At 43.9% G+C, this 21985-nt stretch overlaps 1 protein-coding gene across 1 annotated transcript in view; it reads left to right on the top strand.

Annotated features, from left to right (window-relative positions):
- The window catches only part of MSN (moesin), a 56461-nt gene extending 34734 nt beyond the window's left edge, over positions 1-21727 (top strand). Inside the window, exons 3-13 of the mRNA XM_068957714.1 lie at positions 11233-11328; positions 11862-12136; positions 12599-12682; positions 13037-13183; positions 13726-13822; positions 14898-15061; positions 15532-15662; positions 16167-16327; positions 16762-16854; positions 17278-17511; positions 18429-21727. Of these exons, the coding sequence (XP_068813815.1) occupies positions 11233-11328; positions 11862-12136; positions 12599-12682; positions 13037-13183; positions 13726-13822; positions 14898-15061; positions 15532-15662; positions 16167-16327; positions 16762-16854; positions 17278-17511; positions 18429-18593 (1647 nt within the window). The 3' untranslated portion in view covers positions 18594-21727. The remainder of the gene's footprint in view (positions 1-11232; positions 11329-11861; positions 12137-12598; positions 12683-13036; positions 13184-13725; positions 13823-14897; positions 15062-15531; positions 15663-16166; positions 16328-16761; positions 16855-17277; positions 17512-18428) is intronic.
- The last annotated feature ends 258 nt before the right edge of the window (positions 21728-21985 follow it).

Raw genomic sequence — 21985 nt, 5'->3', positions numbered from 1 at the left:
GCTTGTACCTTGGACATGGAGAGGTAACAGTAATTCACTTGCCTAATGCTCTGCACTTGGCTGCCTGGAAAGCTTTCCCAAAAATGCCCTGGTTTAGTGAACACTGTGATTTACAGGCCTCTCAGGCAGCCTGCACACAGACTGTAGTCACAAAATCTTCAAGCACTTCTGTGATGTGAAAACATATTCCCTTCCCCCATGTCCCTAACACCCTGTATAAGGCAGCTTCTCGAGTACTCTGTTTCCGACCTTGAACCCTGTTGGTTCCTCCTTGCTCTTTCATCCTCTTTCGAGCCCCTTATTCCTTCCAACATTTGGCAGAGGCTCCTTTGCTGTCTGCGACAGTAGATCTATTGGGTGGTGAATGCAATAGATGGGTGGGGCTCTGTACCCATTTGATGGGCCTTACATCAGGGTTTTTAACAATGAGTTGTGGTTACTAAACTGTTTAGTCAGTACTTCCTTCCCCAACTTAAAATGAACTCTATTTCTCTGACTTCAAACCAGATTTGCTTCGCAATGGCATGCTTTGTGCTCTCTTAGCCTATAATTCTCCATGTGTACTTCAGTCCTTCCAGCACTAGGCTCTGGATATCTTGAAGTCCAAGAGATGGTGGCTTCAGTGTGTGGCTCCAGAACAAGCCTTCAGAGGAACCAAAAGCATGCAGTCTCATTGAAGGGCATAGCTGTCCTCTTAAGAGCCACAGGTTAAGGAAAAACGTGACACTAGAAGTACTTTATCTGTCACTTCAGACTTCGAAAGTAAGCAGTTAGCCTTCCTAGGAAGCCTTTCCTCAAATTTCATGAGCTTCCGGGGTCAAAGCTAAGCTGTAATAGAAAAGGGCACTCAGCTATGGAATAAAACTGTAACAGTCGGCATCTCTCTGCTCACTCTAATTGATGCTTCCCTATATTTTATGTCTAGCAGTGAATCTAATGCGTGCTGGGATGTGTGCATGTGTGTGTTTTTCTTCAGAAGGATCTTGCAGATTTCATTAGGAGCCAGAGCTACTCAGATTCTGAGTTCATGTGCCCTGTACTGACTGGCTTATCTGATGCACTGAATTCAGTGGTTTTGTAGGGCACTAGTCTGACAGTTTATTCCCTCGTGCTAAAGCTGACAACAGAGGCTGACCAAATCCCTCTAAACTATATCAGAAACTCCAACTCCATTGAGCTATTTGTGGAATAAGCGTGGCTAGTCTTTTGTGGCCTGTAAAACAAAGCTTTATGGGGAGGGAGACTGTAGGGAAGCCCTTCACCTTGGTAAATTTCTCCCTAGCAATGATTAAATATGCAGGAGCCTGGTTTGGAACACTTGATCCAGAAAGTGAATGCGCTGAACGGAGAACTTTCTTTGACAGCTTCGTAGTAGAAAGCGGCGAGTCTCTGGAGAGCGGCTGGTTCCTCTAGCAAAACCCAGAACTCATCTTGTTTGTGCAGCAAAGGCTTGTGGTTGAAGTGGTATGGAAACATGTCTCAAATTTCTCAGGGACATGTGGAAACTTACTGGTTTTTATAAAAGCAGTAGCCTAACCAAAAATTGACTGCTTGTTGCTAGGGAGGTTAATGGCAAACTGTAATAGGCTAAAAACTCTCCTACAGAGACAATCCTCTCATTTAGCACCTATGGTACCCTTGGCAGGGGCAAGTTAGAAACACCTATATTCTGGAGAAATCAGCTGAATGGAAGGGGAGCGATTGAATGTTTGTTTGGCTGTAGATGGAGCCCCTCTTGGATACTGAGTTGTGGTACCTGCAAGACCATATTCTAAGGTGTTTTTGATAGGAAACCATTTTTCTATGAAACACATTCTATTTCCTTCTCCTCCTCCCCTGCCCCCCTCCCAAATGGAAAAAGTTAGGCTTGCTTGGAAATATCAAATGACTGAAAAAGCAGTGCCTAAAAACAGAAGATACTTGGGCATGGCCAAAACAGGCCATGCCTCTTCTCTTCTGAAATGCTGCTGTAGCCAGTTGTGGGGGTGACTGTTCAAGCTCTTCATATGCCATTCTTCTCTCCCTTCTGCTTACAAACTCTCTTTTTTTGATGGGACTCTTCTATGCAGAGGCAAAAGCTATGCGCCATGGCTGTTGTCAGATGCCAAAACCAGCTTGTGCAGTAAGCTATGCATGCAGCTTTCGTTATGTTGAAGTTGGAATGATGTTGGCAAGCAAAATGGAACAATCTCCTTTAGCAATAAGTTTTTAAAAGACAGTTGAAGAAACTAAAGCTTGAAACTTTAAGTTATAAAAGGACATGAATCTCCTTCCCGTGTTCTGAAGCTTTTCGAGCTTTCCTTTTTGAAGTTTGTCTTTCTGTTCTGCAAGTAGTCCAACTTCTGCAGTGTGCTGCTGCTTACGCATGTGATCTTTCAGGTACGTAGCCAGAACAGCAGGGTAGTAGAGGAGTAGAAATACCATCTAATGTCTCAAACATTTCTTTTTATCAGACTTGTTAAATACAGATTTGGCATGCTACTGTAGCAGTTGAAAAGTGTAGGGAGCAACAAATGCCCTTTGATCATCTTGATAGTCATCTTGACTTACAGTAGTAAGTCTCTTGGGGGATGTCTCTGCCATAAAGTCACTACTGAATTTCTGTTGCAGTATATCAAACTGCCTCAAATGGGATATAATTCAAAGAAGCATGCCACTTTTATTCTATACATGAAGAAGAGAATTTTCATAAAATCATCTACTTTGACATTTTCACCTATTGCTGAGTCTAAAATGCACTAGCCTGTGAATTGCACTCCTCTATGTACGCGACCCAAACAATGATAGTTGATTGTATGTTGCTGCTGATGGTGCTAGTGAGACAGGGTGGCTCTTCAGGAGAGTGGCGCTAAAAGGCTTCGTGTTACGTAACTGGAATAGGTACTAAAGTGGTGAGGCCCACTGCTCAGCGCTTTAGAAGACTAGTGCAGTCTGTGCCCTACTCAAAAGAGATAAGGGATAGACCCTGTATCTTCCAGATGCTTTCAGCAAACTGCTGAGAAATCAATACAGGGCAGAGATGCATTGTAAAGTCTTTCAGGATCCCTATGAAACAAACAAGTTATGCAGTTGCAGGGAACCAGTTAACTGGCATTTAGGAGGAAACATAACCGCTGTTATAGAGCATAAAATGCCAGGAAGTTAATTCAGAATCAGTGTGTGGAATGGAAGTTGCCTTTGAAACATTCACTTTGCATAAATGACCTAAGAGGGAGTTCAATTGGCCTTTGCAAAGGTGAAACTTTACAAGTGTTAGCTGAGACATTTTCCTGGAAAGGTAGCTCAGGTATGAGGTCAGCTCCTGAAGCAAACGAGTGATGTTACTGGCTCCATTCACCTCTTCATAGGATAACTAATGGGAAGCTGCGTAGCTAATCTTGGTCAGCGGTCAATGAGATTGCCCTCTTCCCCTCTGATTTGTTGTCTTTGTTACATGTTCTTGAGAGACAACGTCAGCCAATGCACGCTATGTTCATTCCCTTGGCCTAATCTAGAGTTCATTGAGTCATTTGGATCTCATTATCCAATGTGCTAGTTAGGCCAGCTGATAACCTTGGCAGTACTAGCTTTCTCCTGGCAGTGGAGAAGTGCTCAGGCTTTCTGCAGTGCTCATGAGATGAATGCCTGATGGTGCCGGGCTCTCTGCCCATGGATCACATCGCATGCATAAGTTTCCTTTTGGTTTCTGTACTTCCATGGTATTTCTTGCTTCTAAAGAAAAGAAGCTTCATAAAGAGGTTCTCAAACACAGGATGTGGTGTTCTTTTTTTAATTAAAAAAAGAAAGTGTTGAAGCCTTTGATAAACAAGCGACTCTACAGTAAGCACCACCAATACCAAAGTGGCTTTGCTTCAAACTGCACAAACCCCACAGAAATAAAACTAGTGTTGTGTCCTTGGCACAGTCCCTTTTCCAAGGGAAAGTTTTTAGTGGCTTCTTCTGAGGTGCCTGTCTGGAGCGTTGCAGCTGCATGGTGGCATGTTCTCTTTTCTGCAGCAGAGGTGGAAAGGGGATGCACTGCAGCACTGCTGCTGTGAACAGGCTGTGTAAGTACGTGTAGGCAACTGCTTGAAGCATAACTTGGCTCTGAATGAAACACTTTTTCAGCTTTGCTGAAAAGCTTTGCTGATGTTTCTCCTGAAGCTAATTTTGTAAGTCTTTAACATGTGGGTCATAACCAACTAGAACTCCAAGCTTAATCTGGGTTTAGTAGATTTCCAGACATTTTCAAGAGTATTTGTAAAGAACATACTTTTCTGGTTCAGTGTTTTAGTGAAGAAATGGATGTAACCTGTCTTAAATTGAGTTCTGGAATTTGGAAGTGGAACACTAAGATACTTAAACAGTAAGTTTGCCATAAGTTTTAGATTCACATTGGGCTCAGATAATGCTGTTCCCAAGTTTGTTCAGATATCAAAGTTATTTCTTATCACAATGAGGGAGCAGGATCACTGACAGGAAGACAATAGGAATGACCTTGTAAAGCTAAAATGAAACTTCAAAATGGCTCTCTAACCCTTGCTACTACCCTCAAGTTTCTCTGCATCTTCCAAAGTGGAATAAACAATCAAATCTGACACATTTCCAAAGACTTAAACACAAGGGATCAACTTATTGCAATTTTACTAATGCAGATTAATAGCTCAGTGATCTGTGAGGAGCTAATATTGTTGCACTCCTCTTCAAACAGGATATTTAATAGCTATTACTAGCTGCAGATGCCTGTAAGTAGGTACAGTGAAATTCAGACACTGTGTTTAGGATGCTTTTTTTTTTTTTTTTTTAATAATTTTGTGGAGATCCCTAATTGTCTTGTTTGCTAATTTTCAAAGCAATTATGTGTCCTCTTCAATTGTGGGAGCAAACATTTATCAAAATACTGGTATCCCCATGATTTGAGACTGGAAAAATGTTATTTACATTTAAGTTTTAAAGTTGGGTCCTCTTGCGATAGAGGACGTGCAAAATCCCCGTGAACAGCCCACAAGAAGTATTGCTTCAGCTGCATGGTGAATCTTGAGGAAAGTACTTGCTGTTGTAGTTGATCTGTACCAATAGCTACAAATAACGTAGTGTTTCTTCTGCAGCAACTGCTTGTGTTTTGCACCTTCAGACTTCGTAGCAACAAAGATTCCAGACTTTTGTTCTCTGAAACTACTCTAGAATTAGCTTATTTGTTTGCATTCTGTCTAGCATCATAGAGGTTTCTCAGTTACTCATCAGGGACTGTAAACCATAGTAAGCCTTCTGGCAGTTACTGCTGTCATTACTGATATAAGTGCAAGATACACTCGCAGAATCACAGAATGGTTGAGGTTGGAAGGGACCTCTGGAGATCATTGGACACAGCACTCCGGGTGAGGCCTCCCCAGGGCTGAGGAGAGGGGCAGGATCACCTCCCTCGACCTGCTGGCAACACTCTGCCTAATGCACCCCTGGATACCATTGGCCTTCTTGGCCACGAGGGCACATGGCTGGCCTCTGCTTAACTTGTCCACCAGGACTCCCAGGTCCTTCTCGGCAGAGCTGCTTTCCAGTAGGTCAGTCCCCAACCTGTGCTCCTTTTGAGATAGGTTGAAGAAGCTTTGGAAGACTAGAAAAAAGGTATCTGAACTAGCTGGATTATTATTGTTAGATCCTCACAGTTCATAACTGACAGCAGCTAAAAGCTAACATTGTTTAAGTACCTAAGCCCATTCTTATCTGCACCTCTGTACTCAGTACCTAGCTAGATAGCTCTTTTCCGTACTGAATATGGAGTATTTAGTGTCCAGGCAGGGTTACCCTTACTCCAGTGGTCTTAAGTAGACTGACTTTATTTCAGAGAATTAAAATTCATTTGTGTGTGTGTGTGTGTTTCTGTTTTGTTTTTTTACACTCCCGCAAAAAATATTAGTTTCTTTAATTAAAGGGGTTACATTAACGTAGCTTGATCACAGTAGGAAGTCGGAGAGTAAATTCAATTCCTGTGTGGTTTACTGAACACCTCATGTTTCCTATGGGGAGTTAATAGTCCCAGTGCATCTCTTCAGAGCAGCAACAACAGCAAAAAGTGGACACATTCTTCCAAGCAGAAGACTAGAGACTTCTTTTGCGGAAGCTGGTTCTCCCCTGAAGCTCTGTTCTGCCTTTTTACTTCAAGTCCTATGCATGGCTCTAAAGCCTTGCTTGGACATCAGCAATGCAAATTAACGGCTTGAGTGTCTTGAACTGTTTTGTGAGGAACAAACAAGGGAACCGACTATCTGGCAAATTTAAAATGCTCTGCTGAGAGCAGTGCTCAGTGAACCTTTGTAATTAACCACTATGTTTTGTGTAGCCATTAATGGGTCTTCTGGAAAGTTTTCAATGTGTGTGGCTACCTGGGTAACAGATGTAAAAACAGAGGTCAGGGTTAACAGGCAGGTAATAAGTTTGGAGCCACACTAACTGTATTTCAGCTCCTTGCAATCCAAGGATGATGCAAGAACTGTGGTTTCCATAAGTTTAAGCCTGATTTTTTTCAAGCTGAATTCTAATTGAAGGGAAGGCTAGCAGGCTGCTCTGCAGCTTTGTGGATATTTGAATCAGTCTTCCGCAGAATAATGGAAATAGGAAAGTTTCCAAAAACATGGGACAGGTGACTGCTTATTGTAACCACAGCACAGCCCAGCTTGGAAGTTGGAGGACCTGATCATTCAGCTGCTTCTGTAGAAGAGAGCTCTCAGGCCTTCCAACACAGAAAAGTTGCAGGCAGTCCTGACACTCAAAGCATCTCTATTTTGCCATTACTCAAGGTTACCAGACTTACCTCCTCTCTTGTGCCTAGGGAGAAAGGTGTTGGATATCTAGAGTCTCTTCCCTATACAACCAGTGAGCTGTCATTCCAGAGGACAAGCGCTCAAAGCAGAACAAAATCACCAGGATGTATCAAGCTGGTGTCTGACAAGGACAGCGTCGGTGTCTAATATCTGGCTGAGTTGTGTCCCTGAATGCCCAGGGTGGCTGTAGCTGTTGTTTGTGTGTGTGTGTGTCTGGGAGTGGGGAGAGATGCAGGTTTTCCCCAGTGCTTGTTGCAAGGGAGGGTGAAGTTAATTTCACATGGCCGAAGTGGTGCAACAAGCTGCTGAGGAATTAACCAACATTTGGCCTGTGGAAAAACTTAACAACGATCCGATAAACACATCTTATTTATTTTGAATCATAAATAGTTTAAACTGTGTCACTTATAGCAAAAAGTATTTTTTTTCTTTTCCTCTAAGGCGTAAGTTCTTTAATTTTCTGTAAGCATTACAAATTATTTGAGAAACTTGGGCTTTAAGCAAGATGATATGCTGTGAACTAGTAAGAACAGGCTTAAAAGGAGAGTAGTTGTTCATAGGTTATCTGATGATCTGAATGCTTGGAGGCATGGTAGTCTTGCATGGACAGTTTAAATCTAGGAAGATTAGAAGAGAACCAGCACAAGTGATAGTAGCTTGTCCTGAATTACTTCATTCTTGGGCTTATTCACGTTCTTGGTGATTTATTCCTCATTTTCAATTGAACTAAAAGGAGCTTTCTTCCTATAAATTCCACTCTTACCTCTACTCCTTTCCACCCACACTTGATTTGGGCATAACATGCCTGAACACCTAAATCACTGGCTGAGTCAATAATGTGTTCAGCTTTCCACAGTAGTTGAGAGAAGGCTTCCCCTTCTTCCCCACCAAAATCCTATGAGGAAATGAAACCAAATAACACCTGGGTCTGCTGATGATTACTTGCACTTACATGGTCTAATCAAGGAAGAGTGCTTGTGCAATGGCAGGGAGTGTTTGAATGTCAGTAAGAGCAGGGTGATTAAATAACGCTTACCTGCTAAGTGCCCTCTTTACTAGCCTGCATAGAAGAACTATGGCGTATGAAACTAGGTGTGCCACCAGTTCAGAGCTCCTCCAGTACAGTGGTTTGCTGGTACCCTGCTTTTCCCACAGAAGTGTTTGACTTGCCCATGATACAGAAAGGGAGACAGGCCCTTTTCATTTTCAAGCAGTAGAGCAGGTGAGATTCAAGACTTCAACTTTATGTGCTATGGTATAACCTGATGTGCTGGTCTTTGGAGCAGTGACTTGGCCAGAGTGGTGTGTCTTCCCTCCGCTTGCACGCTTTAGTCTTTCCCTTGTGTGGATGCTGCTTTCATGCAGGTTCCACGCTTGTTTGCAAGTGTGGTGGTGTATTTTATGGGCTGAGAATGAGGGCAATCATCAGCCCAATCTTAATGCCAAAGCCCTACGTTTAAGAAGCCTACTTGTGGCTCTCCTGCTTTGCGGCAGCATGCAGTGGCAAGAACATAGTCAGGAGGGAGAAGGGTGCATGCTTCAGGAGAAGGATGGAAGTGGAAAAAAGTGAAGTCATATAGACCTGGGAAAAGTGGAGCAGGAAAAATGAGGAGCAGGAGAACAGGTTACATTTTCTCTTCTAAACATTTGAAAAGAATGGTATTGGTCATATGCCCAGGCTATCTCTAAAAAGTGAAGATGGCTTCGGGGTTACTAGAAATGTACCTCCTCCCTGAAGGTAGAGGAAGAGGGACTTAAGTACTTAGCAAGTGTCACTTTAAGCTAATGGTGCTGGAAGTGCCTTGTTATAGCTGGTCAAGGTAGTGTGTGACAGCTAGAATTAAAGGTTGCCTATAATCTGTTGCCAGTTGAAGACTTAAGCCTTGTACTGCAGGCTAAACAAGAGCCTGGGACTGACTAAATGTCCTCCCTGGCAGGAGGAAGATGGTACTCTGTCCAGCCTAGAGACTAAACTTGAGTATTTAAGTAAAGTGGTCTGTGTTAAGGAGTACTCTTAGTATTCCCCTATGCCAGCTTTCATCCATCCATAGCCACTACCAATAATTGTTTGCTTTTCTGAAACCCCTGTAGTTAATCAGGAAGCTGAATGCTGTATGCCCCCAAGCAAAAGCAGACTGATAATTGGGCTGCTAACTGCCAGCCAGATTCCTTGTGGCTGCAGAGAGCTCTCCTCCTGGATTGTTCTTTTTCCCTTGCCAAAAGGAACTAAATAGCCTCTTAAAGCTGGGGTGGGAAGGATAGAGGAGGAATACCTCTCCTCCTTCCTCTCCCTTCACTTGACAGAGGCTTACCTTCGTGTGCACTTACTTAGAAAGCAGCTTCAGATGAAGGCTAAATGGGCCAGGTCCATGCTCAGGTAACAAGCAAGAACATGCCTTGCTTTACAGCTCACGTTTCCAGAGCAGGAACTGCATTGCCCTTCAATGGAACTCGGAAAGCAGTTTGAGGGCATGATGTTGCTGTCTCCCCCTCTCCGTCCAGCCTATTGTTGCCGCTGCTATTGCTGTGCAGACTTCTCTGCTGGGAATAAAAGTCCTTTTGTGCAGGGGCCCCAGTGTGATGCCATTTGGTTCCTTGCTGGCAGTTCAGTGTGTTGAACTCCCAGGCTTAAGCTGCTGACAAATGAAAGTGAGGCAAGCAGACACATGCAGCAGCGGGGGTGAGCTCTCATCCCATTCAGATGTTAATGCTGCTGAGAAAGGAGCCTTTTTTAAGCTTCAGGACAACCTTTCTACTTCTCTTTGTACCACATGCTTTCAATACATATGTGGCAACTTCTAATGCTCCTCTGAAAGCCCCCTTAACTGAGTGCATCCTGCTGAGTGACACATACAAGTCACAAGTGAAGGTTTATCTGACCCACTTTCTCCCTGTGTTTACTGCAGACTTGAGGCAGCGCTCCAGTTCATATTCCAACAAGGGCAGGGTGAATACTTTCATGGACTCTAGTAGGATGATGTATACAGACTACCAGCCTTGCGTAGGTTTTGTATGCATATGTGCGCTACTAATGGCATGCCTCTGATGAAAGCTCCCTTTGCTTTGTGTGCCTGAAAGGAGCAAGGGCCCAAGTGCTGCTTTGTCAGACCAGAAGAAAGCTCTGACCCAAGCCGTAAAGAATCTAACTAGTAATGTGTTTGCAGGGAATCTATATCCTTAATGTGTCGTATCATGCCAATGCCATCGATCACATCGGAAGGGGACAGAGTGCTTCCTTGGGATTCAGTGAGGAAGTAATCTAGAAGGAAGAAGGGGCTTAGGATAGAGAGCATACGTATGGGGCAAGGCAGCACTAAATCCTCTTCTGCAACTTGTTAAGACCCTGAGTCTCTGGTGGAGGGGAGCTGCAAGCAAGCACAGGGTCTGGGCAGTGCGTAAAAGCGGTCCTCTAAGTACAGTGTAGACCTTCTAAAAACAGAAGTGTCATTGTCTTCCTCCTCTCTTGTCTAGTAATAGAGGTGACAGGTAAACTTCTGGGGGACAGATGACGCACCCCTCCCACCGCTCCCCCTTGTTCACCGGTGTAAGAAGAACGTCCCAGGCTTCTGGAGGGATATGGGGGAACGTCAGTGTCTGGACTTGCTCAATCCTGTGGCACGCCTCAGACTTGCCAGAGCACAAAGCTCTGGTTTTGTGTTTGTGAGGAAGCTCTATCAAGAAACTTCCCCCCTCCTTTCTACCAGAAATAGTATTATTCTGCAGTAGTCTTGCCCCACATTGGGTGGGCTCTTGATGTCACAATATGTCTGTAAAGCCTTCTTAACTCTTATTTACACAGCATCTATAGCGTGCTAAGGACATGACTAAGGAGAGAGCTTACGTACCAGTGCAGGTAATCCCTGCGGGGCTCTTTGCCCTGACATGAGGGAAGTGTATTGACTTAATGCAGTACCTCTTCATGGTGCCACTCGTTAAGCAGCTGCATGAAAAGCCTGTCTATAGTTATAGGTACTGTAAAGTATAAATCTTAGAATAGCACAGCTTAGGACATGCATCCTATCAGTGCTATTCATGGCTTGCGCAGAAGTAGTGCATTTGCATGACAAATGAGGGGTGTACCTGAAAATGGAGCTGAAGTGTTAATTTCTGGCAGCTATTGCAGCTGTCCATCCTTTGCATCTCATTTTGGCTATGTGTGTTGGCTTATAGATGGCTGAACAAAACGATATTCCAGCTGTGGCTTTTAGAAAGCAACAAAATTTCAAGGTGAAGGAGACGGGTGAATACAGTACTCCCACTTGGGACCCCTCAGGTGCCTTAGTATCTTTGTATTGGCATAGTAGCAGGGGAAGCAGAACACAAGTTCCGAAGACAATTAGAAAGGCAGGTGTCCTAATCTGTAATTGTGCTTTCTGCTGCTAGTGAGCACAGCTCCTGTGGCAGGGGCTCTTGCTAATAATCTTTCTTGCAGGTTGTGAAGACAATTGGTCTAAGAGAGGTCTGGTTTTTTGGACTTCAGTATCAGGACACCAAGGGCTTCTCAACATGGCTGAAACTGAACAAAAAGGTATGTATGCTTCAAGCTGTCATCTGTTTTGGGCTCCTATCTCTTGGAGGACAGGTGCAGACTTAGTCTTCATGTTAGGGATCTATTCTTGCTTCTCTGCAAACCTGAAATACAAGATTAATGAGTTGGCATTGCTTTTCTTCAGGACCTCCCCCCTCCCGCCCCGGGGAAGGAGGAATCACGATGCCCGATCTGTTCTTCCCACATTTAGTCCTGTTTGTTATCCAGACAGATCTGTTATTATTCCCTATAGTGGCTAATGTGGTGCTCTTGATTGGAGAGAAACCTGGAGAGGAGCTTATCTAGCACTGATTAGAACTTGTGGCTTGCCATGAATGCTGTGGAGAGGGGGTGAGGAGAGGCAATGTTTAACAGCAGGGAGTTGAAAATCCCTGCTTCTCTGCATGTTCACTTCTGCACTGGGAAGGAGGTTTTTCTTTCTAATGCATGCTTGTATTCTCCTTCTCTCCATAAACCTGCTCCCCTTCAGTTGGTGTGTTGTCTGTAAAATCTGATAAATTCTGTCACCGCAGGTGACGGCACAGGATGTGCGCAAAGAAAGCCCCCTGCTCTTCAAATTCCGTGCCAAGTTCTACCCAGAGGATGTGGCAGAAGAGCTGATCCAGGACATCACACAGCGCCTCTTCTTCCTCCAAGTGAAGGAGGCAATCCTGAATGATGACATTTATTGCCCTCCAGAAACAGCTGTCCTCCTGGCTTCTTATGCTGTCCAGTCAAAATATGGAGACTTTAACAAAGAGGCACACAAGCCTGGCTACCTTGCTAATGATAAACTGCTCCCACAGAGGTAAGTGACTACCTAGTAGTCTTAAGCTTCTGTGCCCTAAAGGGTTGGGGATTTTTTGGCCTTGATTGGACTGCACAGAATGAAATCCAGCCTTGTGTTTCTCCACGAGCATGAGGAATGGTATTCACTTAAGAGCTTTAATCTTAAAGATCCCGTTGCTGCTGAAGAAACTCTAATCAGAAGTAGTGGGAGAAGCTCTGAAAAATAAACATGTAATGGTACAAGAGGAAACACAACTGAGTGTGATTTGTCGTTTGACAGAAGTCTGAGTATTTACTCCTGTGTCCCTAGCTAGCCTTGTAATAAAAGTATATCTTGGACCACCTGTGTGGAGGAATTGTGTGCTAATGGAGTACTCAATGAAGTGTTGCTCAGGAGTGATGTGACGGCACGTACGTAGATGTAGTGGTTGGTCTCAGACATCCCATGCGCTCTTCTGATGCGCTTCCGTTTCCTTTCCAGAGTTCTGGAGCAGCACAAACTTAACAAGGACCAGTGGGAGGAGAGGATCCAGGTGTGGCATGAGGAACATCGAGGAATGATTAGGTAACTGATGCAATGTGGAACTGCTGAATGTAAAGTAGTATGAATATGCTAGTGCATAACATCAGTGTACAAATCCACAGCTTACTCCGGGATGGGTGCTGGCATTCCTCAGGTTATTCTGCTGAAAAATAACTAGGTTCACGTACCTCTACCCTTGCTAGTCTACACTGGCTGGCTGTTCATAATATAACAAAGCTAAACTTGCTGAGCTTGTCCACTGTTATCTTCCAGGATGATACTTGGAACTTTTTCAGCTTGTTGCTGCTGTATCCACGTAGGAAGATAGCACCTTCTTGCTCTAATGGCTTATATGGACTGAGAAAAGAATATCTGCTTTCTTTTTGCATGTTGCAGAGAAGATGCTGTGTTGGAGTACCTGAAAATTGCACAGGATCTGGAAATGTATGGTGTGAACTACTTCAGCATTAAGAACAAAAAGGGCTCTGAACTCTGGCTAGGTGTAGATGCTCTTGGACTCAACATTTACGAGCAGAATGACAGGTAATAAAACCTCTCTTTTTTTGTCACTGCCTTCAGCTTCTCTCCAGTACAAAGGAATATTCAAAATCTTTTTTTTTTTGAAAGTCAAATATGTTAAACTAAACCCTACTATCTCTGTGTCATTCTTGGCTGCATTTCTGACATAGCCTGAAAGATCCAGTAGTTAATCCACTACATAAACAGTTGATGTGAGGAAACACTTTCATAAAACATGCTGCTTTGGACTAAAAAATTGAAGAAGCTGTCAAATCTCATCAAGCTCATTTCACTTGCATCCCAAGTTTTCCTGCCACAGATGCATTCTTCAGTTACAGTTTCTATTGGAGGGGGCAAAAAAAAGGGAGGGAGAGGGTGCTGAGGAACTGTTTCCTATGTTTGTAGTTCATGTTTACAAGTCTCCAATTTTATTTGCTGATTCCAGTCAGTATTAGAGTACTAAAATATCATGAGGGCTGATTTGGCAGAATTTTAGGCTTTGCATTAAAGGTCAAGACTCTGGAATGACTTGGGTCTTCTATCTCCTTTCCTTTCCATTTCTGCAGACTAACGCCGAAAATTGGATTCCCTTGGAGTGAGATCAGAAATATCTCATTCAATGACAAGAAGTTTGTTATCAAGCCTATTGACAAGAAAGCACCAGTAAGATGCAACATTTGAACTATTTTTTTTTTTAACTTTTTTTTTTCCTGTTGAATGATCAGGCTTTTTACTGCATGCAGTCTCTTTATCAATAATATCAGCATTACTTGCTACCTAATCTGTTCAGGGCAGTATGCACAGAATGGGCCTAATAGCAGGTAGATGGAGTTTAGCTCTGGCCAGGAGAAGAGAAAGTTGTTTAGCCTAACCTTGAGCTATTCAAAGTCGGTGGGAGAGGCTCTTGGCTTAGGGTTTCTGGTTCTCTGAAGGCCGCTCAGTTCTCTGCTGCTACATCTGAGGGACCTATGTTAGAAGTGAATGCTTCCTATGCAGCCTGTCAGATTTAGTAGTGTGCAGGAAAGTCTTCTGCAGTTTTCCTCAAGTGTAGTGTTTGTCACCTTATTTGAAACTGAAGCTTCACGTCATCTTGTAGGGTATGCTAGGAACACGTTCTTTTCTTCTAGATTTTTAACAGACATAATTGAGCTCGGTTTCATCTTCAAGGTGCTTAATTTTCCTGTGTCTGCTGACACCTCTGTTCTTCCTCTGGTCGCTTGTTTCACTGCTGCTTGGAATACGTTTTTCTGCTGCTGTTGCTCCTTGTTAACAGAACAAAGTTAAGTTATTTATCCACAAGACATAATGTTTAACACTCGTTCTGGCATAAGACAAAACATTACACTTCATGTGGTTGGCAAGACCATTGCATTAAATAACCACGTGGGAGGAAAGGTGGGGCAAGTCATAGTTACGGTGTGTCTGGCGAACCAGCCCGTGATTATGTTTGTAATAAAACCATGACTCTAACTTGATATAATACTCTATGTACTAGAACTGCTTTACAGTGAAGCACAGCATGCTGTAACGGCAAGTCGGGCACTTCTGCCCTGTGTGCATTTATCAGATTGAAATTAATTCCTGAAAGGCATGTATCTCATTACCAGCCCTGATAAATACTGGTGAGAAAAGCTGCCTAACAATTCTAGGAAATTCAGGGTTTTGAGGTGTATTGCATTCACAGAGGGCTGTTTCTACTGAAGGAATAAGTCTAATGCTGCCATCTCCTTGTTCCAAGGACTTTGTATTCTACGCCCCTCGGTTACGGATTAACAAGCGAATCTTGGCACTTTGCATGGGGAACCATGAGCTCTACATGCGCAGACGTAAACCAGATACCATTGAGGTACAGCAGATGAAAGCGCAGGCTCGGGAAGAGAAGCATCAGAAACAGATGGAGAGGTTGGTAGGGTTCTACATAACTTGGACTTGGCTGATCACTGCACAGTAGTGTCATGTGCTAGCAAAATTGCTAACAGCACCTTATTATTAATCTGCTTGAGCCAAAAATAGGGCAGGTTGCTTTCTGCTTCAGTAGATCTAACAGGATGATGGAAATAGCACTCATTACAAGGGTGACTCACTGCCAGGGTTTTAAGTTAAATATATGTCCGTCTATTTGACTGGACTCATCTGAATCTTGATATGAGGCATTTTCTCTTGGCAACATTGCTGTTATGGATGCCCCATTGAGATAAACGTCAGCAGGGCTTTTTCTGTCTGCGTTTCCCTTTAAAGGGATACAGCTGGATTAAAGCTGATCAGCTCAGTGCTATAGTGCACATCTCTGGTATGCTCATAGCTTTACCAGGAAGTGCTCCAGCTGAGTAGCTGTTAATGCTAAACTGCATTGTGACTTTCCCCCTCATCAGAGCCCTGCTGGAGAATGAGAAGAAGAAGAGGGAGTTGGCAGAAAAAGAGAAGGAGAAGATTGAACGTGAGAAAGAGGAGTTAATGGAGAGACTCAAGCAAATTGAGGAGCAAACCAAGAAAGCTCAGCAAGGTAATGTGGGAATACTAGAGTATTTCCTAAATGCATATTCTGAGTGAGAAGGGTTACTGAGTAGTAAAGCTAGGAGCTTTGCTGAAGCGTTTGGCACTCCGGTATTGTGTGCTAAGTGGCGTTAGGGCTCTGTTTTTGCAGAACTGATTTAGCCTTCTGAAGATCAGGTCTGGAACTGCTGAAGTATGGCTTGCATTAGGGAGATGGGTGGCAGCCAGGCTGCCTCTGACAGCCAGAGTACCTTGTAGCTGTTCATGTGCTGGCTTGGAAGCTTTATCCCAGCACCCCTGTGAGAGGAAGAAGTCAGGAAGCGTAGTACCTGTCACATCAGCCGGCATCTAAGTCTTCCAGCTCCAGTTGTACGTGAAGGGGAGGAATTGCTTGCATGTCTCCTGTACCTGTTCCTGTGAAGGGAAGCCCGCATCCAGGAGGAAGGGGTGCGGGCACCTTCTACTGCCATTCTATACTTGATTTCTCTTCAAATGCACTCTGCTGTTCTTTCAGAACTGGAAGAACAGACCCGCAGAGCCATGGAGCTGGAACAGGAAAGGAAACGAGCTCAGGAGGAAGCAGAGAAACTGGCTAAAGAACGCCGAGAAGCAGAAGAGGCAAAGGAAGCCCTCCTGAAAGCATCCCATGATCAACAAAAGACCCAGGAACAACTGGTAAGTGATGAGCTGAAAATCTGGTAAGGAAGATAGTGGCAGGGTAGGGATCTAAGTTCTCAGAGCAAACCCGACTATGAATATAGTGGGAGGCATGGTTTGGTTCTTTTAGTTTTTAGCCTCAGGCAGATGAGCTTGTGCCTAAATGCAAGTATATTTGTACGGTAGATTTGGATTGTGGTGCTCTTTGCACGCTGTTGTAAGCAGTGTCGAGAAGAGTGTGTGGAGCTCCCTAATTGCTTTCTCTGGCTTGGGCTCAAAGAAGAGAGATCTGTAGCTCTGCAAAAACTTTCTTGGCTTCCTCTTCCTTTGCATCATGGAGATATCAGTGGGACTGAAGTATACAAAAAAGCTTTATCCTTCAGGGCTTGGACTAAACACTTCATTTAGCAGATGCTTGGGTTTTGTCCACACTAAAATCCTTTCTTTTGCAGGCTGCTGAGATGGCAGAACTCACAGCTAGGATCACGCAGCTGGAGCTAGCCAGGCAGAAGAAGGAGAGTGAGGCCCAGGAGTGGCAACAGAAGGTAAAGCAGAATCCGAACAAATGGCAATATTTTTTCCTGGAGCTGCTCTTTATTCTGTTCTGTGACCTGCCACACTACACTGGCTGTCTGGAGGTTTAGGCTATTGGAGATACACAGCTTTGTTCTTCCCAGTGGAATGAGCACCCTATTCTAACTCCAGGTAGAAATAGTTGGTCTAATTAGTTTGACTCATTTTCTGTGAATTGTAACCATTCTTCAAACCTCTTAAGTGCTAGCCAGCAGAAGGTTTTGCAAGTGATTGGTGACTGGGAACATATCACTGTAGTGTGCAATAGCTGCAGGGATTGCTATATGCACTAAGTAGTGCTTCTGTGCACTTCTGGACAGAAGTCTTTTGCACTGCAAAGAAACCTTGTCTTCAGGATTGCATTGTCTAACCCACTGCGGTGTGTCTTACTGCAGGCGCAGATGGTGCAGGAGGACCTAGAAAAGACCAAAGAGGAGTTGAAGACTGCCATGAGCACCCCCCACGTCACTGAGCCCATGCACTCTGAGAATGAGCATGATGACGAGCAGGATGAGAATGCTGCAGAGGCCAGTGCTGAGCTGCGGTCGGAGGCCACCATCAAGGACCGCAGTGAGGAGGAGCGCACCACTGAAGCGGAGAAGAATGAACGGGTCCAGAAACACTTGAAGGTAAAAAGTTGGCAGCAGAGAGAGGGTGTGTGTCTGGGTGCTGCCGCTGTTCTTCTTGCCATTAATACAGCTGGCAGGTATCATTGTTAAGAAAGAAAGGAATCGTGATCTTGCCAATTAGCTTAATAACTGCAGAAGAGCATGGGAGATATTGTCTCCTGGCACTTTACTTCCATTTCACTGGTAATACTGAAGCATTTTCAAATAGTGCCAAGCAGCAGCATCTGTTAGACGTAGCATGCTCGTGTGAGTCTTGCCAACCATCTGACAGCTGTTTGTAGCCCTGGCTGCTATGAATTGGAGGACTTGGTCCAGTTCCTATCAAGCAGCTGTCTGTAACTGTCCGACTAGGTTGCACTGCCAAACCCTGAGAGCAGCCTGCTAGGACCCAGCATGGGGGGATCAACGCTCGCCTCCTTTTTATAAGGATCACCAGTGTCCTGCTGTTGACTCTTCCCAATTGTTTTATTGTACTGCCTACTACCTACCTACCTACCTGCCTGCCTGCCTGACTGCAGCAGTTTTTGCTTGTTCTGCCTCATGCTGGGGTGGTTTTGCGCAGGCAGATTGACGGAAGTGCCTTTTATCTTCCACAGCAAGCTTTAGTGGTTAAAGGTTAGTAATTGCTGTATTTCAGCAAGATGTTCTCGATGTCTTTTAGGCATCCCTCCACCAGACCTTCCAATTCTTCCTCTGAAGTAGACTGACCTTTCTTTTTCTTGTGCTAGACAAAGATAAACAGGATAGGAATACCTGATGCTTTCTACCTTCAGATGTTAGGGAAAGATATCAACTTATGTAAATAAAGCTTCCTGTCTCCATGGGCATTGAATGTTTAGGAGAGCTGGACGAGGGCGTCTCTTCCTGAGAGTATGGCATGTGCTAACCCCTTCCCATCTGTTTCCCCTCTTCCAAAGGCTCTTTCCTCGGAGCTGGCGAACGCTCGGGATGAAACCAAGAAGACAGCCAACGACATGATCCATGCTGAGAACATGCGGCTGGGCCGAGACAAGTATAAGACCCTCCGTCAGATTCGGCAGGGCAATACCAAGCAGCGCATTGATGAGTTTGAGTCCATGTAAACTCTCCCCTGCACCTGCTGCCCTGCACTCTTCTCCCCTCTTTCCCATCCTCTCCCATCACTCACTCGTAATCGTGCTGCGCTGGAACCACTACAGAAGAGTGACCATGGTCTTATTTATAGAGTTTTGGGCAAGTGCTGCAGTTTAGCAACAGAGGAAAAACCAGCATCTACATCTTCCTGGGGGTGGCTGGGGAAAGCAAACTTGTATTGGTCCAAATTTGAAATTGCTTGGCTTTGGGTAAAGTCTCACTGCATTTAGTTTTGTATTGCTTATTGAAACAGCTGTACTGCTGTTCTCTTCCACTGGGTAAAGAGGCCACCAGATACTTTGACTGAATTACTTAAACTGCTACAGTTTGACACTGTGCCTTCCTACTAATTTGCACAAACTTCAGTATTAAGCTTAGTGGCCAGGGTCTAAATATCTGACTTTACCCTCTCTACATGAGGGTCTGCCTCGTGTAGTTGAGAAGGGGAGGCTCGAGGTAGGGTTAATAAGGGTTGATGGTATAATACAGACTTTTTTTCTAAGACCAAAGCTTTTGACCTTAAAACTTAAGCAGGCGAAATAGATAATCAGTGGTGTTAATAACATCTTGTATGATCCTGCTGGTGTTAGCTTTTCTTTTTTAATGATGAAATTTTGAATTTCCTAATCATGTGGAGGCCTTTGTAATATTTCCACTGCTGAAGTGTGTTTTGGTGCATCAACTTCCCTGTCTTCCAGAAGTGTTTTCCTCTGGGTAAATTGCTTTGTTCACTGTCACTTGTCTGATTTGAATGTAACCAGTGAAGCAGAAATAGCTAAAGAACGTTGCCTTGCATTTTTGGGGTCACCAATGGAAACCTAGAGGGACAGGCAGAAACGCAAAGAACTAAAACTTGTTGTAGCTATTTTTCCCTGGCTGTAAAACAGAGTACTCCTGGTTGTGTGAATGGCATTTCAGGTGTCCAGAAGAGGCCTTTTTAACACATAGTCATTGGTGCCTTATGACTGTCTATAGATCTACTGTAGCTCAGATGTCTTTGCTTAAACTAGATATAATCATAAAAAGTGATGAGCAGCTGGGGACCAGAAATTACTTTTGTATCTGGCTCATGTACAAGTTTGAATCTGTCTACCTAGCTTCCAGCAGCATCCGAGGGGAGAGGATCATGAAGCATTTGTCCAGTTGCTGCCTTAATCCTCGCTAGCTAGCATTACCATCTGAGCATGTCCCTGGCTCAGATGTTTTTCCTTCCCCAGAAGGATGCGTTTTGCCCCTTTGCAGCCTTGAAAACAGAGGGCTCTTGTCTGTTAGAAATGGACCCTAGTAGGTTGTAAGGAGACTTATCCTGAGAGCTGATTGTAACAGTTACCAGTGCCCTTGACATCCTGTCTTCCAAGCTCCTGTCTGTGCTGTAGCTACCCACAATCCTCTCCTCCATTTCTGGGGAAGGAACAGCCATGTATGCTCAGGGTTGAATTGGATTTTGTCTAAAGTCTTCAACTTTAGAAGGGGCCTCTTAAAAATGGATTCCATCTAAAATGGAGTTCTCCTTTGCTTTGCCCTCCTTGGATTAGCCTGTCCCTATGCGAAGTCATTAGGCTAGCCCATAATTTAATTTCTTGCCTAGCATGATCCTAAATCTTACAACTTTCTCAGTTTTGTGGATGCCTCTCTTGTCTCTACGGTATCACTGTTAGCGCCGATAGAAGGAAAACATCTGAGTATGTTAGAGCACTTTCAGCTCCCTACTCTGTGGGAAAAAGGTAACGGGGAGTGTGCCAAAAATAAATGTTCATGTCAGTGTTAATAAACAGCAGTATTTCCCCAAGAACTCCTTGGGCTGCTAGCAACAACCAGTGCTGTATTTTTTTGGAAGCAGTACAAGTCTGTGTGGAGATCCACATGATGCTAACCAACCAAACCTCTGCTAGGAGCATCGCTTCGTGCTCCTTCTACATGTCCAGTGAAGTCACATGGGAGCCCCCTTCTCTGCCTTGGATGCAGCGTGTCTTTGGCGAGTGGACACGGGAAGCCTTTGGCTGGCCAAAAACACATGCCCCAGTGCTTTCAGTGTCACCAATGAAAGATTGTAGTTAAACTTGTCAGAAGTGATTTGCATATTTCTTTGCTGAGGAGTTTTTGGCACTGGCTCTACATGAGTCTCATTATTGGGGAACAAACAACCATTACACTTCTGTTCTGGTGCTTTAAAGCTGGTTCTCAGCACTTCTGCTCTGTCCATGGCAACTACTGGTGCATCTGGAGGGAAAAAAAAGCCCTTATTGCATTTTAACAATTTCTTAATGAGAAGATATGCGGTGCCTGGAATATGTGTTCAAATAATAAACCAGTAAACCTCTTTCTGCTTTGATGGGTCACATAATACTGCTGAACTCTTGTATTACAATGCTGGCGTGACTTCTGTTTATAGTGTTTTTTTTTTTTTTTTTTTTTTTAAATCGTTCTAATTCCAAATGGTCCAAAATGGGAATAGAACGGCTTGTGCCAGTGAGTCCACCTAGCTCCTTGTGTAGTTGTTTCAGCCCTACCCTCTTAACCAGTATTATATTACAGTGGTATCTAATGATATTTGATTTCAATATTTCTAGCTATGCACAATTAGAAAATATTAGTCATGGGTTGGAGGATGCTTTTATGGTTCCCCATCCCTTGGAAATGTATACTGTATTGTAAAGAGATGATATTTTGCAAGAAAACTAATGTAAGAAGCTTTCAGTATTACAGTGAGATTTCTAGACACGTTTTTTTATTTGTTAGAATACAGTGAGTTTTTCTTCCTCTCCCTGTTCCAGATTAATTGGATAAATACTCCTCTTGGGGGTGGGGGGAGGGAATTATCTTATCAAATGTTTACCTGGCTTGTTCTTTCTTTTTCTTTTTTTCCCCCTCCTTTTTTTTGATTGCTGTAAATTATGTTGAGTGGGGTTTTTTATTTTGTTTTGTTTTCCCACTTTTTATTAAAGCGTGAGTTCCTTAGGGTTGTGGGGTATTTCATGGGTCCATCTGATAATCTGCAAAGAGCCTCTGTTAGGTATTTTTTTTCTGTTTGGAGGAGTTGTTAAAATCCATACCTTGTTCTTCCTACAGTGCCAATAAAGTTTAGAGAAATTCAACAGAAAAAGTGTCTGGATGGTTGCTTAAGGCTTTCTCTGAGCCTAGCTCTGTGTCTGCAAATTAAACATGTCTGCCATGTGGTATCTTAGAGGTCAGTCTTCTCACAAACCAGGAGGTTTTGCTTACTTTTGAAGAAGGCAAATGGCTGCTTGAATGACACCCACTGTCCTCGCTTGGTGGGGGGCCCTCAAGGTGTTGGAGCAGAGCTAACACTGGAATTCAGATTTCCATGCGGAGAAGCGGAACGTGAATTTCTGTTGGATTT

Source organism: Struthio camelus, chromosome 11 (assembly GCF_040807025.1).
Source record: "Struthio camelus isolate bStrCam1 chromosome 11, bStrCam1.hap1, whole genome shotgun sequence".
NCBI lineage: Eukaryota > Metazoa > Chordata > Aves > Struthioniformes > Struthionidae > Struthio > Struthio camelus.
This window is presented reverse-complemented; position numbering and strand designations above follow the sequence as displayed.